This window comes from Numenius arquata, chromosome 1, assembly GCF_964106895.1.
Source record: "Numenius arquata chromosome 1, bNumArq3.hap1.1, whole genome shotgun sequence".
Taxonomy (NCBI): domain Eukaryota; kingdom Metazoa; phylum Chordata; class Aves; order Charadriiformes; family Scolopacidae; genus Numenius; species Numenius arquata.
Window position 1 is genome coordinate 131572100 of NC_133576.1, and position 27182 is coordinate 131599281.

The 27182-nt window shown below is 38.8% G+C and overlaps 1 protein-coding gene across 1 annotated transcript in view; it reads right to left on the reverse strand.

Moving 5' to 3' along the window:
• Positions 1 to 1712: 1712 nt before the first annotated feature.
• LOC141466346 (N-acetylated-alpha-linked acidic dipeptidase 2-like) overlaps positions 1713 to 27182 on the reverse strand; it is a 34864-nt gene continuing 9394 nt past the window's right edge. Inside the window, exons 7-19 of the mRNA XM_074150223.1 lie at positions 26251 to 26344; positions 25874 to 25972; positions 22869 to 22954; positions 22013 to 22132; positions 21512 to 21594; positions 18610 to 18673; positions 15846 to 15913; positions 10922 to 11013; positions 9390 to 9480; positions 8497 to 8761; positions 4669 to 4750; positions 3657 to 3749; positions 1713 to 2483 (exon numbers count right to left, since the gene is read on the reverse strand). Coding sequence (XP_074006324.1) covers positions 2294 to 2483; positions 3657 to 3749; positions 4669 to 4750; positions 8497 to 8761; positions 9390 to 9480; positions 10922 to 11013; positions 15846 to 15913; positions 18610 to 18673; positions 21512 to 21594; positions 22013 to 22132; positions 22869 to 22954; positions 25874 to 25972; positions 26251 to 26344 — 1427 coding nt within the window. The 3' untranslated portion in view covers positions 1713 to 2293. The remainder of the gene's footprint in view (positions 2484 to 3656; positions 3750 to 4668; positions 4751 to 8496; positions 8762 to 9389; positions 9481 to 10921; positions 11014 to 15845; positions 15914 to 18609; positions 18674 to 21511; positions 21595 to 22012; positions 22133 to 22868; positions 22955 to 25873; positions 25973 to 26250; positions 26345 to 27182) is intronic.

The window sequence follows — 27182 nt, forward strand, 5'->3', positions numbered from 1 at the left end:
ACGCTGCCGGCTCTTCACAAGGAAGAGGCACTCGTGGCTTTTTTCCACCGTCCAGAGATCCTACCCCTTCCTTGAGGGCACATTCAGTCGCTGCCCACTGCAGTTCACACAAAGCTGTGATGGGGCAGGATGAGTGGGCGATATGGGAAAAGGGAAGAATAAAACAGTGCAGTTACGCACCAGTCACCATCGACAGGGTAACACAGCCTTCAGCTGCACCTTAAGCTACAGGTGGGGAGATGAACAACCTAACTGTGAGTGGCCCCAATTACCTACCTGAAAGGAGGTTATAGCAAGGTGGGGGTCAGTCTCTTCTCCCGGGTCACAGGTGATAGGACAAGAGGAAACGGCCTCAAGTTGCGCCAGGGGAAGTTTAGGATGGATATTAGGAAAATTTTTACACCAAAAGGGTTATTAAGCATTGGAACAGGCTTTCCAGGGAAGTGGTGGAGTCACCATCCCTGGAAGTATTTAAAAGACGGGTAGACATAGTGCTTAGAGATGTGGTTCAGTGATGGTTTTTGTCAGTGTTAGGTTGATGGTCGGACTAGATGATCTGAAAGGTCCTTTCCAACCTGGGCAATTCTATGATTCTAAGTAAGGAGAACAACAAAAGTGTAGTCACTGTTCTGGTGTCCTCAGCATTGACTGCTCATGTCTTTTATATGCCTCCTGACAAGGTCAGTTAAGCACTACTTTTTCCAAAAGAAGAGGTAAAGCATGGACTGTGGAAGTGTAATTTCTTCCTCATGGGCCTGGGGCTTGATTTGTGAAAAGCAATTTAACAGCAAATTATGAGCACAACATCTGTAGGTACGCAGTCCTTCATCTTTCAGAGAGGCTTATTGGAAGAGATGCCAATGAAAGCCACTCTTCTTGGTGGCTTATACCCCCCAAAATAACTTCCCAAAGGACTGAACTATAGTAATTTCTGGTCCCCTTGTCTGAATTCAAGGCATCTGAGATGAAAACAACTCCTTCTGTAGCCCAGTAATTGTCCTGTTTCTCTAATTCTGTCTTTTTTAGTACCGCATCTGTTCTATTCCCCATAAAAGAAAAAGGATTTTATTCCCACAACCTGGTGCAATTTATGGTTGTGAGAAAAACTGTAGTATATTTTACATAAGAGAAGAAATTGGTTATTATCAGCTCCCACAAATTGGAATGTGATTTAAGAAAATTCTAGCAATTTTATTAGTTGTAAAGTACGTAGATGAGAAGTACATTTAAAGGGCAAATGAAGCAAGAATCTTTTTTTTTTTTACAAATTAAACAGTTTTGTACGATTACCATTCTCATGCATTTCAGTTTGTCTTTGTAAAAGCAGCTCCTGGTGGGAAACTTTCTTCAGGTCTTATTTGAGAACAGAATAACCTCAAGCCCCAGGCCAATAGTGACAGCGTCCTCCAGCTCCCTCAACCGGGAAGAAGACATTTGCATGAAAGAAATCTCCCAGGAAAAAACAGGAACAAAAGCTGCCATGGGTTTGGGACTAGTGAAAGTGCCAAAACGAGCACAGAAGTCAGCTTTTTAGTTACACACACACACGTGCCCCCAATCTGCATATTCCAAAGTGCAAATAGAGGAGGGAGGTGCACACTGTCTTTCAGAGGGATGGACGCTCACTTGCCGAGAAAATGCTGTTGGATTTCTGCATAAAAGGAGCTGTTTTCTCTGATTATCAAGAATGGCAGGTACTGCTTTGGCAATCTGCAGCAAGGAGAGGATTTTATTTTTTCAGGAAAAGAAAGCAAATCAGTACAATGAGCGCTCACTGGTCCTGCAGAATAGATTATAAAATACAGAGATGCCTTTGGTGTCATATATTATAAAAGTAATTATCAGAACAAGAAAAATGCATGTGCTGAGGAGTCATAATTTTTCTCATGAAGTGTGTGCGGTTGATCACTGCTACAGACGAGATTTACAGGTAGCTTGGCAAATAACTGGGTTTGTAATTGGACATCTGAAATAACGGGTCCCCGAAACTGGCAGATCTTTCAGAAAACTCTAATTGGGAACTGATTCTTCCTTTTCCCCACCCCCTAATTTGCTTCCATCTAGGACTGTTCTTAAAGCTACGGTTTTGTCAGTCTCAGAGAAGCAGTAATTTCTAGCTCAGGAGTTCTTTGATATGCAGAGGTCCTGCTCGCCCTACCTGTACACTTGCACGGGTTCAGAGGGTTGGAAGCTCAGAGAGGCAGACAGTCAGGAGAGACTGGGTCGCTTTCATAGCCTGACCACAGCGCATTTCAGACTTTACTGTTTGACTGAGCTTTTCGAAGCCATCATCCTACACTACCTCTTTCAGTGTCCCTGCTGCTGCCTGCACAGTGAAGGCCGCGATGGAAATCTGCCTCTTTACTTCTTCCCAGGCTCCGTGTTGATCTGCTTTGCTTTCAATATCAAACATGGCATCGTAGATCCCTGGGAAGGATTCTCCAGCGTACTTGTTGTGGCTGCTTGGAGCAAAGACAACATGTCTGTGGAGAAGGAAGAAAAAAATGTAGGTATACTAGATAAAATAACCATTAGTGGTGTGCGTGTTCATCATAGGGAACTGTATGTGTGCTACATAAAGCAGCTATGGATCCTGTGAAGATCAGAATTTACTAAAGACACAGGAAATCTACCTGTACCTGTCTTTAAGAGGCCAGGAAGAAGCAGCCCCATTGGCACAATCTCTGGGAAAGGGCACGGATTTAGGATGGGTAGCCTTCTTCTCAGGAAGAGATGATGCATTTGTCTAATTAGGAATGAATCTATGTCAAATTTTTTTGACAATGGGAGTTCAACAAACCTGTTGAACTAATGTGACAGTCTGCAACAGGGAATAAAACTAGTTATGGGTGCACAAGCAGAAGTAGAACAGAAACCTCAAAACTAACTAAGCAGTGGTGGTGAGCAGATGGTCAGCAGGTCTGGGAAAGGAATGTAAAAAGAAGGAAAAAGAAATATATGGGAGAATTCTTGAAGAGAGCATGAATTCTTCAGAGAAGAAGTGATCACATTGGAATAGAACTGCACAAAAATATCAATGTTATTTGTTGGTGGGGTTTCTTTTCTTAAATAATTAATAATTTCAGACCTGCTTTTAAATTGATTTTCTTCATATGAAGTATCAAGCCCATTTGTAGCATGTGAAAGAGTCCTAAATCAAAATAAACACTAAAACTACATTAATAAATGCAAGCAAGTAAAAAAAATAATTCTGGACTTCTCTCTTCACCTGACCTTCACTACACATATATTCTCATCCTCTTCTCCCTTTTTCTCTACCCTCATTTCTCCTTTCTTTCCATGCTGTTGATGCTCTACCGAATCCTCACTTTGTACAGATTTAAAAGAGCAAGTGGTAAAGTACTGGTGGTACTACACACCTGCAATAAAAATCACAGAGTATGATGGCTAAAAAAAACAGAGTTCCAGATCCATGAAGAGGAATTAGGCACCACAAGACTTGTGCAGCCAAGGAGTTCACCTTGGAGGCTGTAAACAAATTCCACTACTCACTGGATTGTTCCTCAAATCAGAATCTGCTGAGCTGTAATTCCTATATGAAGCCTATACATCAGTTCAACTGACTGGTCAGTTGGAGCGGGGTTAACCTGCAATACAGTGCCTTAGGCAGCTGCTCAAGAAACTTGTTGCCTCACCTGTAAAACTTCCTTCCTGGTAAGCCAAGAGGATCAATGAAAGCTCTTTCTATAAGCATCAGCTGATCATTCATGATTCGCACTGCGACTGGACTGCAGGAAATGGAGACAAGAGACATTTCATACAACGAGGAAACATGACTTCCCTGGTTCATTTAAACACTTTTCCTCTCCTTTGGAAAGAAAAAAAATGGCGAAGATGGTCTACGGTTTGCAAAAAGATGAGGTTTTGCAAATGGAGATATTCAATACATGTTATATAAATACATTAGGACTTCTGTGTCAGGAAACACAACTGCAAGATTTCAGACTATGCAAAATAAAATGGGAGACTTTCTGAGAGTGTCAGATACTTGTTTAGTATTAAATGGCACTAGAAACATCCCACATAACAGAGGGGAGAGGAAGGCTGAGATTTAGGTCAAGATGAAGATTTTGGTGTCCATCCGTAAACCAAGTGTCCAAACTCCTGATCTAATCTATACAGTAACATAGTAAGAACAGGATTAAGTTGGCTAAACACAACTATCTGGTACCACATGAGGTGCATAGGGGCACCTGGCCTCCAGCCACTGCACTCAGAGGATACAGGAGTCCTATAGGGCCCTTAGGGTTTGCAAGCATCATATGGATATCTTAGATGCTCTGAAGCATCATCCTGTCTCCTTGAGGTGTGCTGAAAATACAAATTCTGCTGTCACTTACAACATTCAAGTGTAGGCGTCTAAACTGAGAGCTCAGTTCTACTTCAACTTTCACTGATACCTGCCTTTCCATGTAATACAATAATTTTAATGACAAGCTGATACTAGCAATAAGCTCCACAGCTGATACTGCTCATCACAGGAAGCAGAGTTCATCTTAGCAGGTATTGCTTGTCTCCGAGCTTAAGGGCTATTCTACACTAATCAGAGAGACTCCTTGTGTAGTCACTGGAAAGAAAGAACTGCCACCCTGGGTACCTAAGGCAGACATACATATATATATATCTCAAATTTTTTTTCAAACTTACTCTTTCTTGTCAACTTGTTCAAGTCTCCTGTGAAATTCGGCAGCAGCCTTTGAGAAGTTCACCACAGCGGAAAAAAGAGGATCTAGAAAAGGAAGGACTTTGTGAGCAACTTCAGAGTATCTGCTGACCCCAATACACCTTTCAGTTGCCCAGTGAAAAACTACATTTGTTTTGCTCATATAATGGAATTAATTTTGTTGGTTTTGCATAATTCATTAGTTTCCCTAGTGCGGACTTTAAAGAACTGCACTACTAGCAGTAACAGACCAAGACCCTGTGCAACGAGGCTGACAATAAAGCAGAAAGCTTGATAAAGCTTTCAAAAGTACACATCTTCCCTCTGCCTGGTGAGGAAAAGACTGGCTAGCATCGCAAAACGGAGAACTCTGCAGGTTCCTTTTTAACAAGGGGGTGCACTGCAGCGTTTAGGTATAAAAAGCCTGACTTAAATAAAAAAATAACAGTTCTTCCCTCTTGGAACATCATGCCCTATTCATATTATAACAGAAGAGTGTGATATGTATATTGAGGATGTGAGGCATAAAAGACATGGACCACAGTGACAGACAAGGAACATTGAATGGATTCCTTGCTCCACACACACAGTTACAGCAAAGGAGGTGTCTCTGCCACGTCCCTGCCTGCCATCCCATAGTGCTGCTACTCAAACCCCAGCATTTTGCCTGTTACCCCTAATGCCGTGGTTTTACCTCAAACCAGGACACCTGACTATGTGCAAGCACGCTGGCGGGTAAGGCAGCTGCTTGTCCTGCTCTGTCCCTGGCAGTGTGTCCAAGCCACGTGGAATAACTCAGCCAAAGAAGCAGCAGGCCTTCCTTTTAATGACAATATCAGCTGTGATGATTTTCCCATAGAAGGGTCTATTTAACTTGGACCTGGAAAAACTATCAATTTATACAACTAATTTTTGTAGAGTAAGTAAAAGATGGATATTACAAGGAGAAGAACTTCTGGCCTTCCCAAAAATCAACTCAATTACAAAGAAGGAAGTTTTTCAACTAGTACATTTCTCCCACAAGTTTCAAGAAACTTAGATAAACCAGAGTATCCTCTCTTTGATCGTACAGGAATATGGGGCGTAAAATTAGATCATCTCCTAAATCCAGTCCTGGATATGGCCCGTCGCTGTTTATAAATTTATCACCATATTTAGTATCACAGGCTTTCTGTTCCCAGGACTCTGCAGTCTCATTTGCTCTTCTATTTCTAGCAAACTTATTTATCCCACCACCAGCCTACACTTGCTTGTTCTTGAATGAATACTTTTGTTTAATTTACATAATTAGAGGCACAGATTTTATGTATGCGACCTGTTTGTGGACTGCAGTGTAGACAGACCCATGTCACCTTGTGAGGGTGAGAATTTACACTCATCCACAACCTTGGCAATAGTTATAAGTTTGCCAGAGGACAGAGTTCTGCCCTGCTGACATCACGGTTATATCATGGCAACCGATTGTATTTCAGAAGCAGTAGGAGATTTAAGATTAAAAAAAAAAAGGTCATCTGAAAATATGTAAGAGCTCATATTCATTAACTATTCAGTGCTGTCAGTGTTGCTTTTTTTCAGAAGATATCACATTTATTTTTTTTTTCCTCCCCGCAAATGTTCGTTCCTGATAGCATATAGCTACAAGTACATATTTAATGAGAAAAGTTTTCCAGCTTTCACTGTTGCAGAGCAGCAGCTGAAATATGAATCCAAGGGCAAATAAAACCCTCAATCTATTATTTTGAAGGAGAATTATTTGATTTATTCAGGCTTAATTAGCAATTTTCTGACACTCAGTGGTGTCAATAGCCAATTCTATGAAATTAATTTTAATTTTCACAGTATTATAAAAAATACATTTTAATGCATTCCGGTGTAACAGAATAAACAAAAAATTGAAATTGTAGTTTTATTCAAGAAATAATTTGAAACTGATCAGTCATCAGAGAAAAGTCTTTTCAGACTAAAAAATATGGCTTGTAAAAAACTGGTCAAAGTCACACATTTATTATGTTATTAAGGAGAGGGTTAAGGGATACTTTGGTTGCAAAAAGCTAAAAAAAAGATCGCCTCTAGAATCAAGGAACAGAAAAAAGATGCATTGGTCAGAGGGCAGTCTGGGCAACTTCTAATCTGAAATGAAAAAGAAACCCAAACAACGAAAATAAATCATTTAACAGAAATGTTGCTAGATGTTCCACTACTACAAAAAGAAAGTCCAGACTTGGTGTTTCCTTACAAGATATGCTGCAGTAAACACAAGGACTTATGGAAATAAATCCTTGTGTTATGCAAAATCTGAGACCAGATGATCCATCATACAAGGCTTCCTGTCTTGAGTGGCCTTTGTTAAAAAAAGGGTGACTTTTCAAAATAGTAAAGAATTTTTCACCTAAGCTTGTGAGGGGTCTGGAGCACAAGTCATATGAGGAGAGGCTGAGGGAACTGGGATTGTTCAGCCTGGAGAAAAGGAGGCTGAGGGGAGACCTTATTGCTCTCTACAACTACCTGAAAGAAGCAAGGTGGGGGCTGGTGTCTCAAGTAACAAGTGATAGGATGAGAGGAAACGGCCTCAAGTTGCACCAGGGAAGGTTTAGATTGAATAGTAGGAAATTTTTTTACACTGAAAGGGTTATCAAGCATTGGAACAGGCTGCCCAGGGAAATGGTGGAGTCACCATCCCTGGCGGTATTTAAAAGATATGTAGACGTGGTGCTGAGGGACATGGTTTAGTGGTGGTTTTTGTCAGTGTTAGGTCGATGGTTGGACTCGATACGAAAGGTCCCTTCCAACCTAGATGATTCTATGATTCTATGATTATGTGAAGTTTTAAACTTTTTAATTTTCCCCAAATGAGAACTTGATTTGAGTTACTTCTAATGCTTCGCACAACGTAGAATTGTAACTCATCTCCAAAAAGCTAGTTTATGTCTCTAAACCATGGGTCCCCCAGATACCAAGTTAATTTGGACTGACTGAAAATCCTCCTTGGTACAGAAATACAAGGGGTGAATGAGGCAAGAAGGAAGGAAGGAAGAAAGGAAAGAAGGAAGGAAGGAAGGAAGGAAGGAAGGAAGGAAGGAAGGAAGGAAGGAAGGAAGGAAGGAAGGAAGGAAGAGAGGGAGGGAGGGAGGAAGGAAGGGAGGAAGAAAGGAAGAAGAGAGAGGAGGAGGAGGAGGAGAGAGTCAGGTGGAGAGAAAGGAAATTACTGTGAAAGCATTCCTCGCCTGGGACCCAGAGCACTCTGCTGCTTCCGACCTGTATTATATGCTTCATTGCAACACGTTCAAGTGCTCAGCAAATGGATGTATTTATGCAGAAGAGTTAGACAAGTGCTTCTGTTGCCTACAAGAGGTACCCAGGCACTGAGACAGATGGTCAGCATGTTTCCCAAGGTCAGATGAAGTCTTTGGCTGAGGAGGAATGGGCACCTGTGTCTCCCAAGTTTCAGGCAGTAGCCATAAATGTTTAAATTGTCTTCTTTTTTTAAGCAAGAACATGAGAAGTAGGCTGATACTGTCTCTTTGGTCTGTATTTGATTGCATTCCATGACTGCTTGTGAGCACTGCAATAACGCCCAAAATTAATAATATGCATGAAAGTTATTGTGGCTCTCTAATCTATAACCCTCACAACTATAATGTGTTAAACCTTAACTTTTAAAAAAAATATATAAAAATGGAGGCTCTTTATTATGACAGCAGAATTGAAACAGGAAAGTAAGGGATTCAATTTCAGAGCTACAACAGATAAATCATGTCCTTGCATAATTCTTATTAATGCATATAAGAAATACTATTGTGGCTATTACTCACCAAATGATACTTTGTAAGTTTTCAGCTGTTCTTCATGTCTCTTGGCCAATTTATAAATGCTATTGCTATGTCCTTTTAAGGCTTCTCCATAATCTCTACAGTCAAATGGAATGACGTGGGAATCTGCCAGTGCATAAACCAGTTTGCCTCGTAACTGGGCAATTGCAAGTTGTTTTTTGAAGGTGGGGTCATAAAACTTTTCCACTAACTCAAAGGTCTCGTACACAGTGTGATAAACAGGATAATTGCTGAATTTGTCTGCTTTCTGAAAAAGAGCAAGCAAATTTGTCAGTACCCTGTGTTCTAACTGCAGTTAAAGGATGTATTGATCACTTAATGACTATGATGTTTTGCACAGATTCCAAATCAAAAAAGCTATAAGCTACAAAACATAATTTACTATCCTTCCATTTTTGTGTGTTTATTTTAGGAAACTAAACCAACCTGAATCCATGGACTGTTGCACAAGATTAAGTGAGCAGGCTTCCTTCTCTCTGTCTACACACACCTGCTTTCAGTCCGTTGTACAGACTGCCTTCATTAAAAGTGAAAACAGTTTGGGGTTTTGGATAGCAGAAATCCTCAATCATGCCCCCTTGTGTAGTTATTTCTAAACACAATCAAGGAAGATTTATATATTAAGGGTTCTATTAATAGTATGGTGGAATGAAATACACCCCTCCAATCAGATTCTATAAGACAGTCTATAGAATATACACATCACTTAAGCGTCTTATTCTCCAAACATTTAGGTTTCTTGCTAAATTTAGAAAGGGCACTGATATGCAAACCAGTCAAAGATTCTTTGTAGCTTTTTTATTAATCATGAATAAATGTTTTTAAAAGACGACTGCTCACCACTACCAAACTTCAAGCAATGTGTTAAGACTTACCCTGTTCTTCGTATAACGGACTCTGCCTGATGCAATTCCCAGTCGCTGAAAATAAGCTTCAAAATCACTGCCTGATCCCACTTTGTTTATTCTACATGTAGAAAAGACGAATCTTAGTGAGACCACTTACACTACAGTAAGGTAGTAATTTATGCAAAATGCAAATTTTTCAAAGAAATGGAGGTCAGTTCTTCTGGAGGGCACATCAGGGACACGAGTAAGATCAGAGACGAGATGAGTGGCAAGCTTAATTACTCTAACTGATTTTATTCCACCACAAGAATTCGGTATTCTGTATTACTAGGAAGACCTTTTAAAGGCAGCAATTCTGCTTATGACACTGACCACACTGAAAAACCAATGAATACATTATGCACAAATGCCATAAAATTGTATCAGACATGTCTTTGCAATCTTAAAACATTAATCATCTATTTCCAAACTAATATGAATTGGGCAGCAATATATGTAAAGACAGATGTGTTTATATACTTAGCATTTTCCATAGTAGAATCAAAGACTGATAAATAATTTCCACTGCAGAAGACACGAGTAGGATTTATTACTTACAAGTAAATATTGCCATCTACTGGGTAGGTGTGGCAAGACAGAGGAAAAGAAAATGATAATAAGGACAGATGTCATATTCTAAGTATTTTCAAACATTTATTTAAGTTTTATATTAAGTTTTAGGTTGATATGTCTAGCCTGGTGAATAATTGGTGTTTCTCAGCTAAAAAAAAGAAAAATAACCCAGCTAAAGTTCTTCTATTAGTATAAATTTCTGTAAGGAACTATTTGTATCAACTGAGAAAGATCAGATCTAGTAGCTTTTTCAAAAGGAGGAAATCTCAGTGAGTCCAATGAATCTGGACATTCATCTTACCAGGGTCTGAAAGACAGGGCAATACACGCAGAACACTTTGGGCAAACCACACAAAGGGGCAGTTCTATTTCTCTTACGTGAGTAGTGCCACATTGTGAATAAGATTTAGCTCTATGAGTCACAGTTTCAAACAGTGTTTTGGAGTTTTAATACCTTTGAATATGAAGTTTTAATAGGTCCAGATATAGATTAGTAATGCATTACATTTACATTCATTGTATAAACAAAGAATAAGTATCAAGAGAGCTTTTTAATTACTGCTCTAGGCACTTTCTTTCAACTGAGCATTTGCTTATCCTAACAATTTTGATATTATCTCATCCAGTACGGTGACTAAACTATATTTCAAACTCTTTCCCCACCCTGGTCTTTTTTTGATTGCTTTCCAAATTGCTTTTCTACTAATAAAAGGCCTTTAAAAAGCGTGAAGTTTCATTTTACAGCAGGCATAGATGTCAGCATCATTTAACAAAAAAGTCATAAAATTTTATTTTATTTTACTTTAAAAGATATTCCTAGAGAGTCATCTTGTACTAAAAGGTTTTCTATTGCTGTCATCAATAGCACATCTTGAAAAATTCTGGAGAGTAGCCATGCCATGCTATGATGAAAATATTGGGAAAGAAAAAATTGATCAACAACTTACCTGGGATAGCTATTATTTTCAGATGCAGGATCTTTCTCAAGCCAACTGTCATAAAGAGACTTATTTTCATAACCCTCGTCAGGGCTTAAAATCTGGAGAGGAAAACATTATAATCTCATTGGAAGTATCTATGACTTAATTCAGTATCAAAGGAAACCTTTACAGCTGCCACCTGCATTGCTGCTAATCAACAGCATTGCTGCATGCAGGGCAGAACACAAACACTATTTACGTTTGTTACATACATTTATGGTTCCCAATCATGAAAAGCATCTCACAGGCACTTGGAACAACTACAGAAAGGGAAGAGCAGGTTAAAAGCTCAAAGACACTAGCTGGAGCTCAACCACTTTGGGGGAAGGTGGATCCTGTGGATTTCTAGAGCCTCTTAACACCCTATTATTCACTGTGTAGATACACATACACCAGTTTATATAAATTCATACAATGGTTTGGGTTGGAAGGGACCTTAAAGATCATCAAGTTCCAACCCCCCTGCCATGGGCAGGGACACCTCCACTAGAGCAGGTTGCTCAAAGCCCCATCCAGTCTGGACTTGAACACTTCCAGGGAAAGGTGCAAGAAAGGTGGAGAGGGACTTTTTACAAGGGCATGTAATTACTCTTCGACTATGATGAAGCGAAATGGCTTCAAACTGGAAGAGGATAGATTTAGACTAGATATCAGGAAGAAAATTTTCCCTCTCCACCTTTCTTGTAGGCTCCCTTCAGGTACTGAAAGGCCACAATAAGGTCTCCCCAGGGCCTTATCTTCTCCAGGCTGAACAATCCCAACTATCTCAGCCTGTCCTCACAGGAGAGGTAGCACTATGGAGCTCCTCCAGCAGCCAGGAAGCCCCAGCTGCTTTCCGTTCAGCAGGCAAGGGAGATGACAACCCTAACCCTGTGGAGGTTTGCCCCACACAGCAGCAATATTCTCTCAACAGGCTAAGCCTGAAATTTGAATGCTTTTTGTTATATGAGGGTATAAAAGCATTGTGCTAAAAAGAAGGGTCAAAACCAGTCATTAACTATATTACTGCAGTGCCAAGGGGACTCAAGCAAGACTGGAGCACCATTGTGCAAGACACTGTATGTACAAATGTAGGTCCTACCCTTACTTTAAAAAAATCAAAGGCTATGTAACCAGGATGGAAAAGGTAAGTATTAGTACAGCCAGCATATAACCAGGACAACTATGAAAGAGTATAAAATTAGTTGACCAAAGCTCTTAGAAAATCTGTGGCACAGGTAAAAATAAATCAAGGCTGGTCTCCATCTACGCTTAAACAATCTTTAATAGTAATGGTCCTTTAAATATAAGATTGGTTATGGTATGCAGAGGATTGGAATTTTTTTTCTGTCCCATTGTTGAGACTTAAATTCTGCATTGAAAATATACAGACTCTAAATTGAAAACCCAAAGAGTTCTGACCTCTGAGATTATGTCAGCAGCTAGCAGAAAAATAACAACTTTGTGAAGTAACTGCTTGGCTGCTGTCATTTTCAGGGCACTTTGGTCAAGTTCTAGGGCTAAATTGAAAATGGCACATTAATAAGAGCAAGCTGAACTCTGACATATGGGAGAAAAAGTACTCCATGCTCTGGCAGAGATGTTATTCTGACAGCTCTGCTTATGTAAAACCCATTGGCCAGCTTTTTCCTACACCACTGAGAGCCTAGTAAAACATATTATTTGCCCTGACTTAGATCCAAACCTAGAATCAGCATAAACTTACTGCTACCTCAAGGGAAGATGCAGAGTTATTTAAGTACAAATACAAAGTAAGAAGTGATGATCAGAACAGTGGAATTGGAGTTGGACTTTTGCAGATGATGATAAGGGGCTCACTAAAACAAGAGCAAAGAGATCTTGGGATGTTGGATCATTGGATGTTGGACTTTTTAATACGAACAGAAATAACTTTCTTTTGAACATGCAGAATCACCCACATCTGCACTAATGTTCTGTCACATGCTGAGCTTCCTGAATGAAATTCAATCCCATGCAAAAGCCTAATGCAAAGCATAGGGAACATTTTGGCCCCATTTGCTGTTTCCAAGAATTAACTAGGGCTCCTGAGGTTCACAGGACTTCTCACTATTCAAGAAACTAACAACTGGAGTATGCAAAGACTTAATGGGTTGAGGCTTTGATGTGTACATCTAGCTTCCCAGTGTCATTCAAACCCAAATGCATTGCTGTTAAAATAGCAAAACTAAGAATATAATCACTCTGCCTTAGTCCTTCTAGCACTTGCAGAAATTAGTTTTTTTTTCAGATTAGTGAAAAAGACACAACTGAGTAGTAAAGGTACAGATTGTAGTCTTTGGTTATCTTTAGTAGTCTTTGGTTATCTTTACAAGAGGCTACCTGAAAGCAAGTGAAGAAAAAAAAAGAGTAAAGAAAATTAAGCAGATCCCTCTGCAAAACAGACCTTCCCTGTTCTAGCGGTTGCTTTAGTTTTTCTCCTTCTTTTGTCAATCCTATTCACTGGAATTTTTAGAGACCTGGAGAATTAAAGATGTTTGAACCCTTAAACGGATTTTATTCTGAGATGCTAGAAGCAGTGAGCCAAGTTAAAGATGTGCCACATTTCTACAGGGTCTATCAGTCCTCTGTATACGTGTTTCTATGCCAACAAAAATGGTATCCTAGTTAGAAGTGGTCCTTCAGAAAATGCCCTGACTTCTCTCCAAGAGTTCATCAAAACATCTTTTTCCTTCGGAAAATTCCAACAATCTCTATGAATGATCTTACAGGAAAGACCAAAAGAGTGTAAGTGTTCTAGAGAAAGATTTCACAGGCTGTGATTTATGGATCACTGGAGGTCACTGGTGGCACATCCGCACTGGTAAATGAAAGATGGTTTGGAAATGAAAACTACAATGCTGAATCATTGTAAAAAATGAACGATCATTGTATTTTTCAGAAAGATGAGAGGTGTTTAGCAGTAAAAAAAAAGAGGAAAACACTCTTCTAGAAAAGTGTGGCAAGGAGTGTCTCAAATTTATTTAGTGAGACAGAGAAAAAGAATGAATAAAAAGAAAAAAAGAATTCCAGATGAAATGCTTTGGACAGAGGCAATATGGTAAAACTGGGGAAAGTGCTCTTTGAATCTGCACAGAAAGCAGGGAACAGCAGAGAATGAGGATGTTGTTGCAGAATCCTACTCTGTGGAGTAACATAAAAGAAAAAATAGTTGCTGGTTTTGTCTATGATGAGCTAATAAGAAAAAAAATCTAAGAAGTTCCAACAGTGTCTTTAAGGAGCTCAAGAAATAATGAGACTTTTCACGGACAACCCTCTACCATAAAATAATCCCCTTTGCAAATGAAGCTATGAAGAATATGGATGAATATAATGTACTTCTAGGAGCTTTTTAGCAAGGAAACAGCATGGAATTATGGAATACTTGTCACAATTTCTGTTTTTTATATTATGCTTCTACTGTTAAAAGCCTAAATAACACTGAACAGGAAAATTTTCAAAAAAGCCAGTCTCAAGTACTTCGTATGGTACTTCAATGGAATTTTTCTACTCAAACCCAGCATTAGTTAAATAGTTGAACTAAGATCAACAGTGAGGTACTATTTTTAGCCCAGAGCTTTCTTTTTTTTTTTTTTACTTTGTTTATCTTTTGCAGAAAAATGGATCCCTGAGTAAGTGGCTTGCTGCAGACAGAAAGTAAATTATTTTATCCAGGGCCTTGCAGCACTAGACATAGACATTTTTATAGGTGGAACAAAATGCCCTTCACTGTGCAAAGTGTCACAGTTAACCTTTGATCAAGCACAGCTTCTTCCCCAGCAAGGAAGAAAGAGAAAGATGGAAAGAGCTGGTAAGAAAATAAAATGTAGAAAAGAAAAGAAAAACATGGGCATAGCATAGATAAACCGCCCCAGATTCAAACCATGGCATTTTCAGGGTTAAAAGAAAGTGCACTGCATTTGAAAATAACTAAGGATGAATGCCTGGAATGGGATGGGAGACTAATAGCTGGACTCATCCTACCAAGTGCCATTACAGTGCATATTTTTACACTGGACCAAGTCATCTGGGTTCCCTTAATATCAGGGGGGGGAAATAGTTTGAGATTTCTGTATGTACAAGAGTAGACAACCACATTTGACCAAATGAAACTCATCTTGAAGGTACCTATTTCTATGCGCTGCCTTTAAAGGGAGCCCATGTTGCTTAAGTCAGACAGAGATGTCTTCTGTTAATTGAGATGGATCCAGACCTGAGGATAATGACAATGGCTTATGCAAGGTGCCAAACCTGGTTAACTCCTCATACAGATAATGAAGTTTTATGCTTCAATGGAACACAATCTTTCAGCCTTATGATAATTCATCCTGAGAGGTGAAAGCAAAGGAGGCATGATTAGACCACTTGTAATCATGCAAATCCATACATCTTGTCTATTAAAAAAAAAAGCACTCAGTCTTTCAGTATTTATCACAGTGTTTCAGGGGCTCAATGAGATATGAAAGAGATTCAGGGGGAACAGACAGAGAGAAAATGGTAGACAGCCAATGTGAAAATTAATAGATTCTCTTTTGCACATGAAATGGAAGTTTAAAATGCAATTTATTTCCTTGAATGCTTATAACTTTAGAGAATTGATCTTGCTCAAGTGTTTTATTATCTTGTTTTAATTATTATTTTTTTACTTTGTATTACAAATAATATTTCACTTATGCCAGTGACATGTTTCAACCTTTCTAAGAATACTGAGGAACTGTGAGCCTGGACTGTGGACCACTGGTGGAATGTTTTGCTGTTGATTTGGTGCGATCAAGGTTCTTCTAGCACAGCAATAAGATAAATCCAATACTATTCAATAATTCAATTTTATCTAATAAACTTGTAGTTTTAGATTCTTAGAAAGTCACAAATAATAGACACACTGATTCTGTACCTCTTTTGTCAGATTATACACCAGTTTGTAGAGAAGAGGGGTGCAGTCAACTCTTAATGTGTAGTTACCTAAAAACGAAATGAAGACATGGAAATTTTCCCTTCATATACTATTGGCAATATCTTCTTAAAGGATTAAACCTTGCAATTCTATCTTAGACAAAGTTCTTGGCTCCAAAGTAAGAATTTATACCTACGCCTCAGAATATATACAGAAAAAGAACTACTTGGTCACATTGTATAAGCTACTGCCACTGCACGACAATGATGCACTGGTTATAGCACATACACAGTAATGTAATTAAGCCTTCCCATAGTTCTAAAATACATCCAACCATCCCTCATTAGCTACAAGCCCTTATCACTTATACACTCCCTGAAGCTTGTGTTAAACAGAAGGCAATGGTAACATCCTGCTTTTTGTAGGATGTTAAAAATAAAATTAGTGCATTCAGGAACTGCAGGAGGAAAGACATATTCCCTGCAAGATGCTTTAAGAAGTCTTTCAATGCAGCTGCTTCTGCTCTTATCATAAAGAGTACTTTTTCAATGTTTTTGCAGACTGTATCTGAGCGACAGGTCACCTCCTGAGTAAGAGACCTGCAAGACATTTGGCATTTCAAATTTCAGAACTAAGTAAGTCTCACCCAAATAGGGGGCAAAAAAACACGCAGAGTAATGTTTCCATCTACTGTCTCCTAAACTTCCCCGTTTACCACCACGCTATGGCTGCTACACTTTACACCCATGAGGTTTCCACACCACCTGCAGGCTATGTTGAGTTAGGTACCTACCTCATATCAAAGTTGTCTGTTACAGCAGCAAGACCCCCATCGCAAAGAAACTATCGCCACTTTTGAGGCAGGCAGGAGTGTAAAACAGTCTTTTCTATAGACTCCAGCCACCGCACAGCAGCTGGGCAAACCCCTCTGCCCTCAAATACAGGCAGCAACAAAGAGGGGAAAAGGGGCGAGAAGGCTTGGACATAAAATACAACCTCTCAGATAACACTGTTATTAGGTTTTAATATGGCTTCAGACCTTTGGGTCATCCTTTGCACAGCGTGTACTTAGAAGAGGACTAGACTGACAATTACAGAAAACCCCATGATGATGGAAAAAGTACCAGATAATGTTAATTATGTTTCCAAGGACAGTCTATATTTGAGAACTGGAAATTGCAGTCACAAAAATGCTCAAAAAGAGGACCCACTATTCTTCCTTCCCTTGCTAAAGAACAATGAATAGCAGTAACGTGGCTCTCCAAAATGTGGCACAAGAAGTGCTGTGGAGAATGTATGATGATAAACAAAATAATGGGCAGAGTGCATGGATGCTATGGCTCTACAGGGGATTTTAATGCTCAGTCAGGTGAAAGATGTCCAAGACACTTAAAACAGTACACTGAATATGGTGTTCTTACCCTTATTACATATTTCTTTTCCAGCGCTTTTACTTTCACATTTTCTTTAATGCATAAAGCACAAGACATGTTTGAATAATTAAGATTTGGAAGAAAATTGTTAAGGCAGCAGCATGTTGGCTGCAAACCAACTAAAAATATGTGTTACAATCCATGCTGAGAATATGAAACGGTTGTAAAGCTATTATTTCATTTGTGAGATCTTCTAGGCGTGAAATTCTGCTCTACTTTTTACACAGCACGTAGGCTCCATAATTGAAGGAACAGCTCTAACCCTCCCTATAGCTCAACTCCAACTGAGCATTTAGAAACTGGGTTTGGCTTTTCTTTCCTTCCAATCCTTTTGTGATAGACAAAATTTTCTGCTGACAGGAATAAAGAGAGTTCTTTGATATGCCTGTTGATATCCATTTTATTCACACACAGTAAGCCCAAATAAGTTGGGTTTAACATGGGAAGAGCAATGCCCTAAATAACTGAGCTTATGATGCAGGTATCCAGCTTCACAGGACTCTACTGACTATTATTTCAGCGCAGACAACAGTAAATGAAGTCCTTCTGTAATAAAGGTCAGTATATTTTAAGGATTTTGCGATTTAGGTCATAATTTTGGACCCAAAATTCAAAGTCCAGTTTCTGAGCAGCTTTCCTGTATGACAGATTCTTCTCATAATCTGAGGGGCATAGTAAATTGGATAATGGTGGATCAGTTTTTTTGTGAAACACTTTTCAGAGCTTATTTTTCTAGAAAAGCCCTGCCATAATATATATGTAACTCCCTGCATATTCTCCTCGCTCATAGCAATGAACAAAGGTGACCACACTGGCCCAAAGCACCAAAATGGGTTCCACCCCCACAAAATGGGGGGGGGGTGTCAAGACCCCAAGGTCTTGACACAAATTGTCTTAAGATCATAACAAATTAGTGTCCCAAAAAGATTATAATTCCCCGGGGAAAGGAGCTGGAGCTGCAAACAGAACAAGCAGCAGTCTGTCATATATTAAAACTATAATTGTAAATTAAAGCTAATGCAGTTAAGGCAGAGTTTAACAATCAGACCGCTCAGCTCATTAGCACAGAATACTGAACTCCTCCAGAGGAGACATTCTGGACCCCAGGCACGTGGGCTGCAGCTCATGGATGCTGCTATTTGCAACAAAAAGACCAACATGAGAATTTAAACTGTTCTCTCCCTCCACTTAATTCTGTATTTGCTAAACTTATTCTGAACAACACATCATCTGTCTTATGTTTGCCAGCTCTGGATGCAATAAATAATAAACAGTGAACTATTAAAATTGGCACCTGTGAAGTAAAGTGAATTTAAAAATAAAAGACACACCTTCTATAGAAGAATCTGTGTTGATGTAAGCAACTGCCCGTTCCTGGAGGATTCTGGCATTTTCCTGGGTTGTAAAAGTGTAATTATTACTTTCAATTAGAGACATTTTGTCAAGAGTATGTTAAGTGCACTGTTTTTTACAGCGTTACCTTTAAGAACTCAGTTAGGATAATTAGCACTATTAGCACTACCTTACTAATTAGCACTACCTTACTAATTATATTAATGTTTGAGGATGGGTCAATGGTCTGGGCATATGCAATTATCTCCTGCTTTCTGGGATTGAATTTCTTGTGGAAAACATCCACAAAAGGTAGGCACTGGCTGCTGCATCGCACGGGAGCAAGACAGAACAGGAAAAGTACCGAGCAGCATTGTAACAGGGTAAATTAAGGTTATACATGTATTTTAACTCGGCACTTGCAGCACTTTTTGCACATACAACATGTGACTGCGGGGTCAGTCAGAATTCCTCCCCGCTTTTAATCCCCAGGTGTTAATGTGAGCTCCCAGCACTGAACTTAATTTTAACGCTGATAAACCGAGCATCGCTGTCATTTCTACGCTCTTCCATTTCAAAAAGGGATGAGTCAAAGCACTGACATTTCCTATTCAGATAAATTTGACTGACTGTTTTGAGTCAACCAAGCATTGCTTTCACATTAAATATACACACACACATGTTTAATTTTTTGGAAAGTGGTAATTACATTTGAAATTGATATTCTAATCAGTAAGTGGTATTTTACTGAGTCTTGGCTTTGTGATAGATATTCTAATTAGGTTAGTAATTGTTATTTGATTCATTCAATTTATAACCCAACTAATCATCTGTAAGTCACAAGAACTAAAAATTGGATTGGTAATTGATAACTTCATGAGTAAATTGATATCTTCAAAACAAACAGTAAAGGAGATTCTGAAAAAGAGTATGAAGGAAGGGGGCAGGCCTGTATATGCATACATGAGGCCTTGCATATATGCAAAAGCATATTTGCAACATAAAGAAAATCCTTCATTTATGAGCAATGGAGATTATCTATGTAACAAAAGGATATTGCCACAGTTGCAGAGCCTTTTTGTTGCACAGAAGACGGTGAATATCACGGGTTAATTTTCCTCAAGATTTACTAGATGACAGATCTGGCAGCTGCGGAAAACACGACTGTAAGCCGTGAGGAATGTCCCTAGAGAAACTGAATCTAATTTAGGTGTCAAAAAGGAGGAATGCACACCACCAAGATAAAGAAAGAAAATAATAATATAAAAACATTGAGCTTCTAATAAAAAAATTGAGCTTCTAATATGAATTGTGCTCACGGACTTCTAATCTAGTATGGCTGCCGTTTCATGAAATAAGGAATGATAGATTACTAGATATTAAATTATTAAACAAAAAAAAACATTACAGAACAGCAGTAGCAATATGTGAACAACGCAAACATAAAGAGAGCTCCTAATTTATTCATGACTTGCTCAAGAGAAATTGATCTTTTAAGTATCATTGTTTTGTGTTCCTCAGAGTTAAAGCAATTGTGTGTTTTTTCTTGACAGCATCTAAATATGTGTACAGACAAAGAAATCACAAATGAATTTTTATATACAGTATACTTTTGTTACCAGTGGAGTTCAAGTGGAGTGAAACTTAATAGCCAACTCTTTAAAAACTCTCAGTAAATTATTTAAAAGATAATTTAAATTATGCTTTCTTCATCTAATGTCCCATAAACCAGGAATAAGATGCAGAGAGTCTATTGCAGCTGGAAGCCAAACAGTTTATGGGAGAAAGAATTAGTGCAAATCCAAAGGAACAGAAATCTCAGCTTTGTTAGCAGAAGAATGATGGAATCCCTTCGGTGTTTGGGAATACATTTCTGGTTTTGTTCGCTCCTCTGAAATGTATCATTTTCTATGTAATTTTTTTGTTTACTCTAATACATGCCAATAAACTAAAAAAAAAATAAATTAAAAGATTAAAATATTTTATTTTGTAGATTTTGAAAGCTCTATCCACATATCTAAATATAACCTTGTAAATAAAATTCTAGCAGAAGAACAAGACATCACGTTTCTGTTAAGCCATTCAGTACTAGTAAGTTCACATAGTTCAGCAGAAATGTGTTTCATCAAACAACTTTCTGCCTGCTCTATTTCTAATTTGGATTTTACAGACAAAGCAATGAAAACTTTTCTAAGACCTGTATTTCTTAGTGGGGCTGAACAAATCCACTTACAGGGTTAAGAACTGACCATGCCCAAGAGGGAAAGGAAGAGAAAAACATTCAGAACCTCACTTCTGAATTTCTCAACATCCTTCTATCAGGCAGGAATATAGTCAGGGATCCCACTACAGAATTAATTAATTGTCCTGCCCCTGAGACTGTATAATACTGGGAATTTCACAGGAATTTGGAACTATTGACTCATAGAATACCTACCCTTTCATTTGCCCAGGAGCATTAATTTCCACCCAAAGGGCTTGGTGTTCTTATGGATCACAGGTACATGATATGGAATTTAGTTTATAGAAACTAAGGACTTTCTCTAATAGACAGAAAATAAACCAATTTAGGTTATATAAAAAGCTATCATTCTGTTAAATGAAGGGATAGATTTCCACATAGAGATCATTGAGGGACATTAGCTTTGAATCAAAGCAGATTTTTATATCTGTTATTTTTATATCTATTATTTTAGAAGAGTTAGTGCACTTATGTTGTAAGAAGTTAGGTAGGTAATTTGCATAATTATATGAGGGCCTCACAGCACCTGAAGGAGTCTGTTGTGCTCCAGTTTTACCTTGGAGCTATTGAATGCAGTCTAGGAAGAGATGTCACTGGATGCTGCAGCTGCCTGCAGCAGACTTTCAAGTTTTGGTTTCTTTACACTATTTTTTACTTACCTCAGCCCATTCTGTGGAACCCAACAATCCAAATTCTTCTGCATCCCAGCTAGCAAAAATAATAGTTCGCTTAGGTCTCCAACCTGCAATCACCCAGTTAAACTTCAAAATTCAACTTAAAGTTAGAAAGTTTAGTGAAAGAATTGAAATCACTTTAAAAAAACAGCACCTAATTGATACAGAAGTAAAAAAAGTCCTCTCTAAACTCCTTAGAGGAACAAATTATTGCAGAGGCATTTCTTCTTAATGCAGTATTTTCATTCCACACAACTAAGAGGGTACTATTATACTGATGAGAGACATGAGGGAATAAATTGAGCCAACTAAGATGCAATACTACATATGCATGTCTTCAATGAATTTGCATCTTTCATAATGAGAAATACAACTTTCTGTTGAGGTGATAAGTTAAATCAACACAACTGCTTATGGGAACATTCAACACAGTTCTTCAAAGCTGCTGTTTTCCATATCCATCATTTTATGTCTGTAATAAGTTACCTTCCATCTTCATTTTACCAAAACTCCGTACAACCTCTTGCAGAACAGCTGCACCTGTAGTTGGATCGATACCACCAAATACCCAGGAGTCTCTATGCCCTCCTAAAATAATGTATCTGTCTGGAAAGAAATACGCAATATCAAGCCTTAATTAAAAATGCATTTAGGTTACCTGTATTTCCTATGATTGCATCTCTACTTGTGTCAAATGAAACATGAAGTTCAATACCAGTGCTACAAATTTACTTTCTAAGGTAATCTGCAATCATTCACTTACTCTATTAAAGTATATAAATGAAAACAATACATATTTTATACATATTTTTCCACTTAAAAGATTTTAATGTATATGGCCTGCTACTAAGTATCAACAATAGTATGTTGAGGTCCCAGATCATCACTAGTTTTCTGTACTTTGTATTGTGTTAATTTTTGCAAAGGTAAAATGTATGAATGATGTAAGGGGAGACCTACTGTAAAATGACAGGCGTTATAAAAAAATTCCCTGACATCTATCATTTCAGCATTCCCATTCAAATATATTCTTGGGAATGCCGGTGAAAACCAGTGTACTAGTAGGGACAGGACAACTATTAAAGGTTTCTCAGATTCCATATTATCTGGTGTAAGAACCCAACAGAAAGCCATGATGTCTCACAGCTCGCTTGCTGCAAGATTTCTGTTGCCAGCGTACATCACACACCCGGAATCATTACAAATCCCCTCCTGGACCAAAATCGGACCGGGACCCAACATCTGGCTATCTAAAAAACTTGAAATATCTTGCAACATGAGAACAACTTCACCAAACACAAAATAAAAAAGGAATTAAAATCCTCAAGCACTCAACCCTCACCTGGTTCCACAGCTCCTCTGAGGATGCCAATGACGTTGTAAATTCGTGTTATCTTATTGTTTGTATGAACATGCATTCTGACTTTTCTGAAATGAAAAGCAGTAGAGAGCAACCATTTCTGACCGAGAAGGCAATAAAAAGTCAATGTAATAGCTTGTGAGCCAGAAAGTTGGTGTTTCTCTCCCATTTTTGTGTGTTCAGCACTGATCATGCTGTACCAGTGTCCCATTTTTCCTTTCAGGCTAACCCTCTGACAGAAAGATGCCTTAGAAACAACAACACTATGAAGTGGGCCAATCCATAAACTTTCAAACATTTACGGAATTTGTTGAACTGTTATTTATGGGAGTCAACTGTATAATCATGTATTAGAGGAGTAAACTGAAAAGCATATACAGTAAATAATTTTGACCAAAATTATAATTGTGGATATACATATTTTTATAAAGAATACACTTTGGTTCCATAGCACAATTCCATGTAATAAGATAGAACTTGGAGAGAAGATCATCAGAAATATTCATCCAGGAATAACCTGAAATCCCTGTTTAGGACAGCAGATCTAAGTGATCAAGATCTGTCAATTCTCCATCCCTCTCCCTGGGAAAATCCACTTGTGAAATTTTATAAAAAGGAAGGAAATTCAGATATTAGGAGAGCTAAAAATAAAGTAGTATTCAGCCCCTCTCAATCTGTAGAAGAAACAAAGCATCAAGTCTGGTTTTTGTGTCTGGCAAGACACCAAGAGTTTCACATTTGAAGTTATCTTTTCAGCAGCAAATCTGCATAGCTGTCAAAATCAAAACCTACTTCAGGACAGCTACTGGATCTTTGCCCAGAAAAACTGACACCAGTGCCTTGAGCGTGCATATACTTGCACACTTTCCATGTGCGAGTGACTTTCTACCTAGATTCAAAAGGTTCATTTTTATATGGAGCTACTCTGAGAAAGAAGTATATGTAGGATTAGCCCATATTTACAAAAACTGTTACCCTATTAAGTAGGAAGATGTTAAAAAGTGCATTCAAAAATCTTTCCCATGTATATGTTTTGTAAACGAATCATATTGTTTCTTTTCTCACTGTTGCTCTTCAAGACATTCCAAACAGCACCTTAATTATGTCAAATATGCTTTCTCATTTATTTATTCCTTCTTTATTCATTTTCAGTTAGTGTTAAAGCAGAGCAGAGAAGAATAATGATCAATGAAGTCTTTAGGGAGGCCTTACCGCTCTCTACAACTACCTGAAAGGAGGTTGTAGAGAGGTTGGGGTCGGTCTCTTCTCCCAAGTAACAGGTGATAGGACAAGAGGAAAAGGCCTCAAGCTGCACCAGAGGAGGTTTAGAAAAATTTTCACACTGAAAGGGTTATCAAGCACTGGAACAGGCAGCCCAGGGAAGTCACCATCACTGGAGATACTTAAAAGACATGTAGATGTGGTGCTGAGGGACATGGTTTAGCGGTGGTTTTTGTCAGTGTTAGGTTGATGGTTGGACTAGATGGGCTGAAAGGTGCCTTCCAGCCTAGGGAATTCTATAATTCTATACTCTTGTTTTGCAGGAGGTGGAGCAGTGGCAATGACACACCATTTTTACACACTGTTCACTGTGGTCCACAACCAGTCCCCATAGAATGATACCTCATGTTATCTGAAAGTATTTTTATGTGAAAAAGTGATAGAAAAGTGATCTTTAGCTTTACCTATTGCAGCTTAAAAGTTATAAACAAGGAAGAATGCCACGAAAGTCCCTGATAGCAGTCAAATTCCCGATCCCCAAGTGCAATTGTTGTGTGCCTTGGTCTGCTAAAGAGCAACTCTGTTAGTGCTGGAGACCTGGACAGTTGTATTTCTCTGTTAGAACTAAGAAATGTAAACTGCCAACACAGAATTGCTAATCCATCTGGTCAAAGACCAGTTCCTCCCAAGCAAATTAATAAGATATACGTGCTTTGGACTCTTCTGTCCTGTTATTGTTCAGGACTTTCAACCATGGGGCCTACCAGCTTCAGGGAACAGCTGATGGACTCCCAAATCATTGCCACACTTCACAGCTCTAAGTTCACAGAAACCCTAGGAGGCTTCCAGTGGACAAGGGAAACATTTGTAGAAGAGAACTACTGAATTATCAGTCCTTTTCTGTTTGACTGCTACAGGCCGGCTGTCCCATTGTCCCCTCGGTCATCACAAACAGGAAAGAAAAGAACAAAGCTTGAAGTGAGGAGGAAGTTCAGGGTTAATTCAACAGTATTAATAAAATGTCTACTTAGTGCTATATAGCCATTTTTAAAAGGACCAGTGAAACAATGTCTAAACCTTAAATTAAGGATTAAAGTTGGAATGACAGGGCTGGACCAACACCCTCTGAATCTGTCTGTCGATTGACATTGGGGACACTGAGCAATACTTTTGATAATTTATTTTCAAATCACAGAATCACAGAATGATATGAGGTGGGAAGGGACCTTTGGAGATCATCTAGTCCAACCCCCCTGCCAAAAAAGGTCCACCCAGAGCAGGTTGCACAGGAACGTGTCCAGGCGGGTTTTGAATGTCTCCAGAGAAGGAGACTCCACCACCTCTCTTGGCAGCCTGTTCCAGTGCTCTGCCACCCTCAAAGTAAAGAAGTTCCTCCTCATGTTTAGATAGAACTTCTTGTGTTCAAGTTTGTGCCCATTACCTCTTGTCCCGTCACTGGGCACCACTGAAAAAAGACTGGTCCCATCCTCTTGACACCCACCCTTTAAGTATTTATAGGCGTTGATCAGATCTCCCCTCAGTCTTCTCTTCTCCAGACTAAAAAGACCCAAGTCCCTCAGCCTTTCCTCATAAGAGAGATGCTCCAGGCCCCTAATCATCTTTGTAGTCCTAATAGTTATCACCAAGTGTTTCTCTCTTGGAAGTAAATTTCTCGAGAATATTTCTAGATGCACTGTTTCACAATATTTTTCTTGTGGAGATTTTTTTTTGCAGTATTTTATAAATAGGCAAGTGTTAAAACAGACCTTGTAGAAAAGCTGTCTGCAAATCCTGGCCCTGTGTTATAAGACACATTGAGACTTCCCTTCCAGCTGCTGTCTGGAGCTGTGGATCCTCCCATTGCACTAAGTGAAAACCAAGACAAAGGTAGTTAACCAGTAGGCGAAAACCTTAAATTCCCTTAATGGTTACTGCACCTAATACAAGGTGGGTTTACAAAATTCTTAAAAGCGTTACATCAGAAACAGACTGTTGTGAATTTTCCACATTTTCTGAAGTATACATTATTCCAAAAGAACTATAAATACAAGTAACAGCATAGATTTTACCACCTTAGTATAAAAAATTTTGCTGCACATTTATGAATACTGGCTTCTGGTGAGGAGGACCGACGTATACTCACCGTAACAATACTTCTGCATCATGATATCCAATGGGATGAACTGGGATTTTGGGAATCCCTACGCCTTCATTAACTTTATACCTGAAAGTGTACTCTGAGAAACCAGAACAAAATGTCAAGTTTTTAGTGTTCTTAGCAACTTCCACCAAACTGGAAATACTTTGGAACAGTGCAGCCACACAGTAGGCACAAGCATGCATCATTTTTTTAATTCTTACATCATTTCTTAGATATTGTTTCTAGGAAACCAAAATGTAATGACAGCCACAAACCCAAAAGTGCATCTGCACAGCTGTGTAGGAAAAGTCCCCACATTTGATGTGAGGTTAGATTTGCTGTCCATCCATATCATTACATCTCCTCAAAGCTGACAGTGGGACAACCAAGTTGGTGTGTGAAATGAAGACAGCCCTTGTGCAGCCTGTTTACAAGCTGCAGAGGGCATCCACAGATTCCTTTACCTATGCTGAAGACAGTCAATGTCTGTCTGAATCTGGTGGGCCTGGCACACACAGTCTATCGCTTATTAAGTATGCTGGTGTCCTATGCCCCCAACAATGGTCATACAAGCCAGTGAGCTTTCCAGAAGCACCCCTGTGTTCCCATCCCATTGGCAGACAAGACTGGTAGGCACCTTAGTTCAGACTGAGTTCAGGATGTCTACAAGACAAGAACATGGTGCCAAGTTTACAAGACTCCAGGCTACTGTTATTTTTTAATACAGAAATTTGAGTCCCTGTAAAGAGGATTTTAAATTGTTTTTCTGCTTGGAATTTAGGATCGGCAAGGAAACATATCTCCAAGCAAAGCTATTACTCCACTTTGATGGTAGACTGTAATCTAGTTTAAACTGGTCCTCTTAAGAAACACAAGTATTTAAAAGTTGCTATAAATTCTCAGCCATTTTCTGAAAACTCAAATACAAAAAGAAA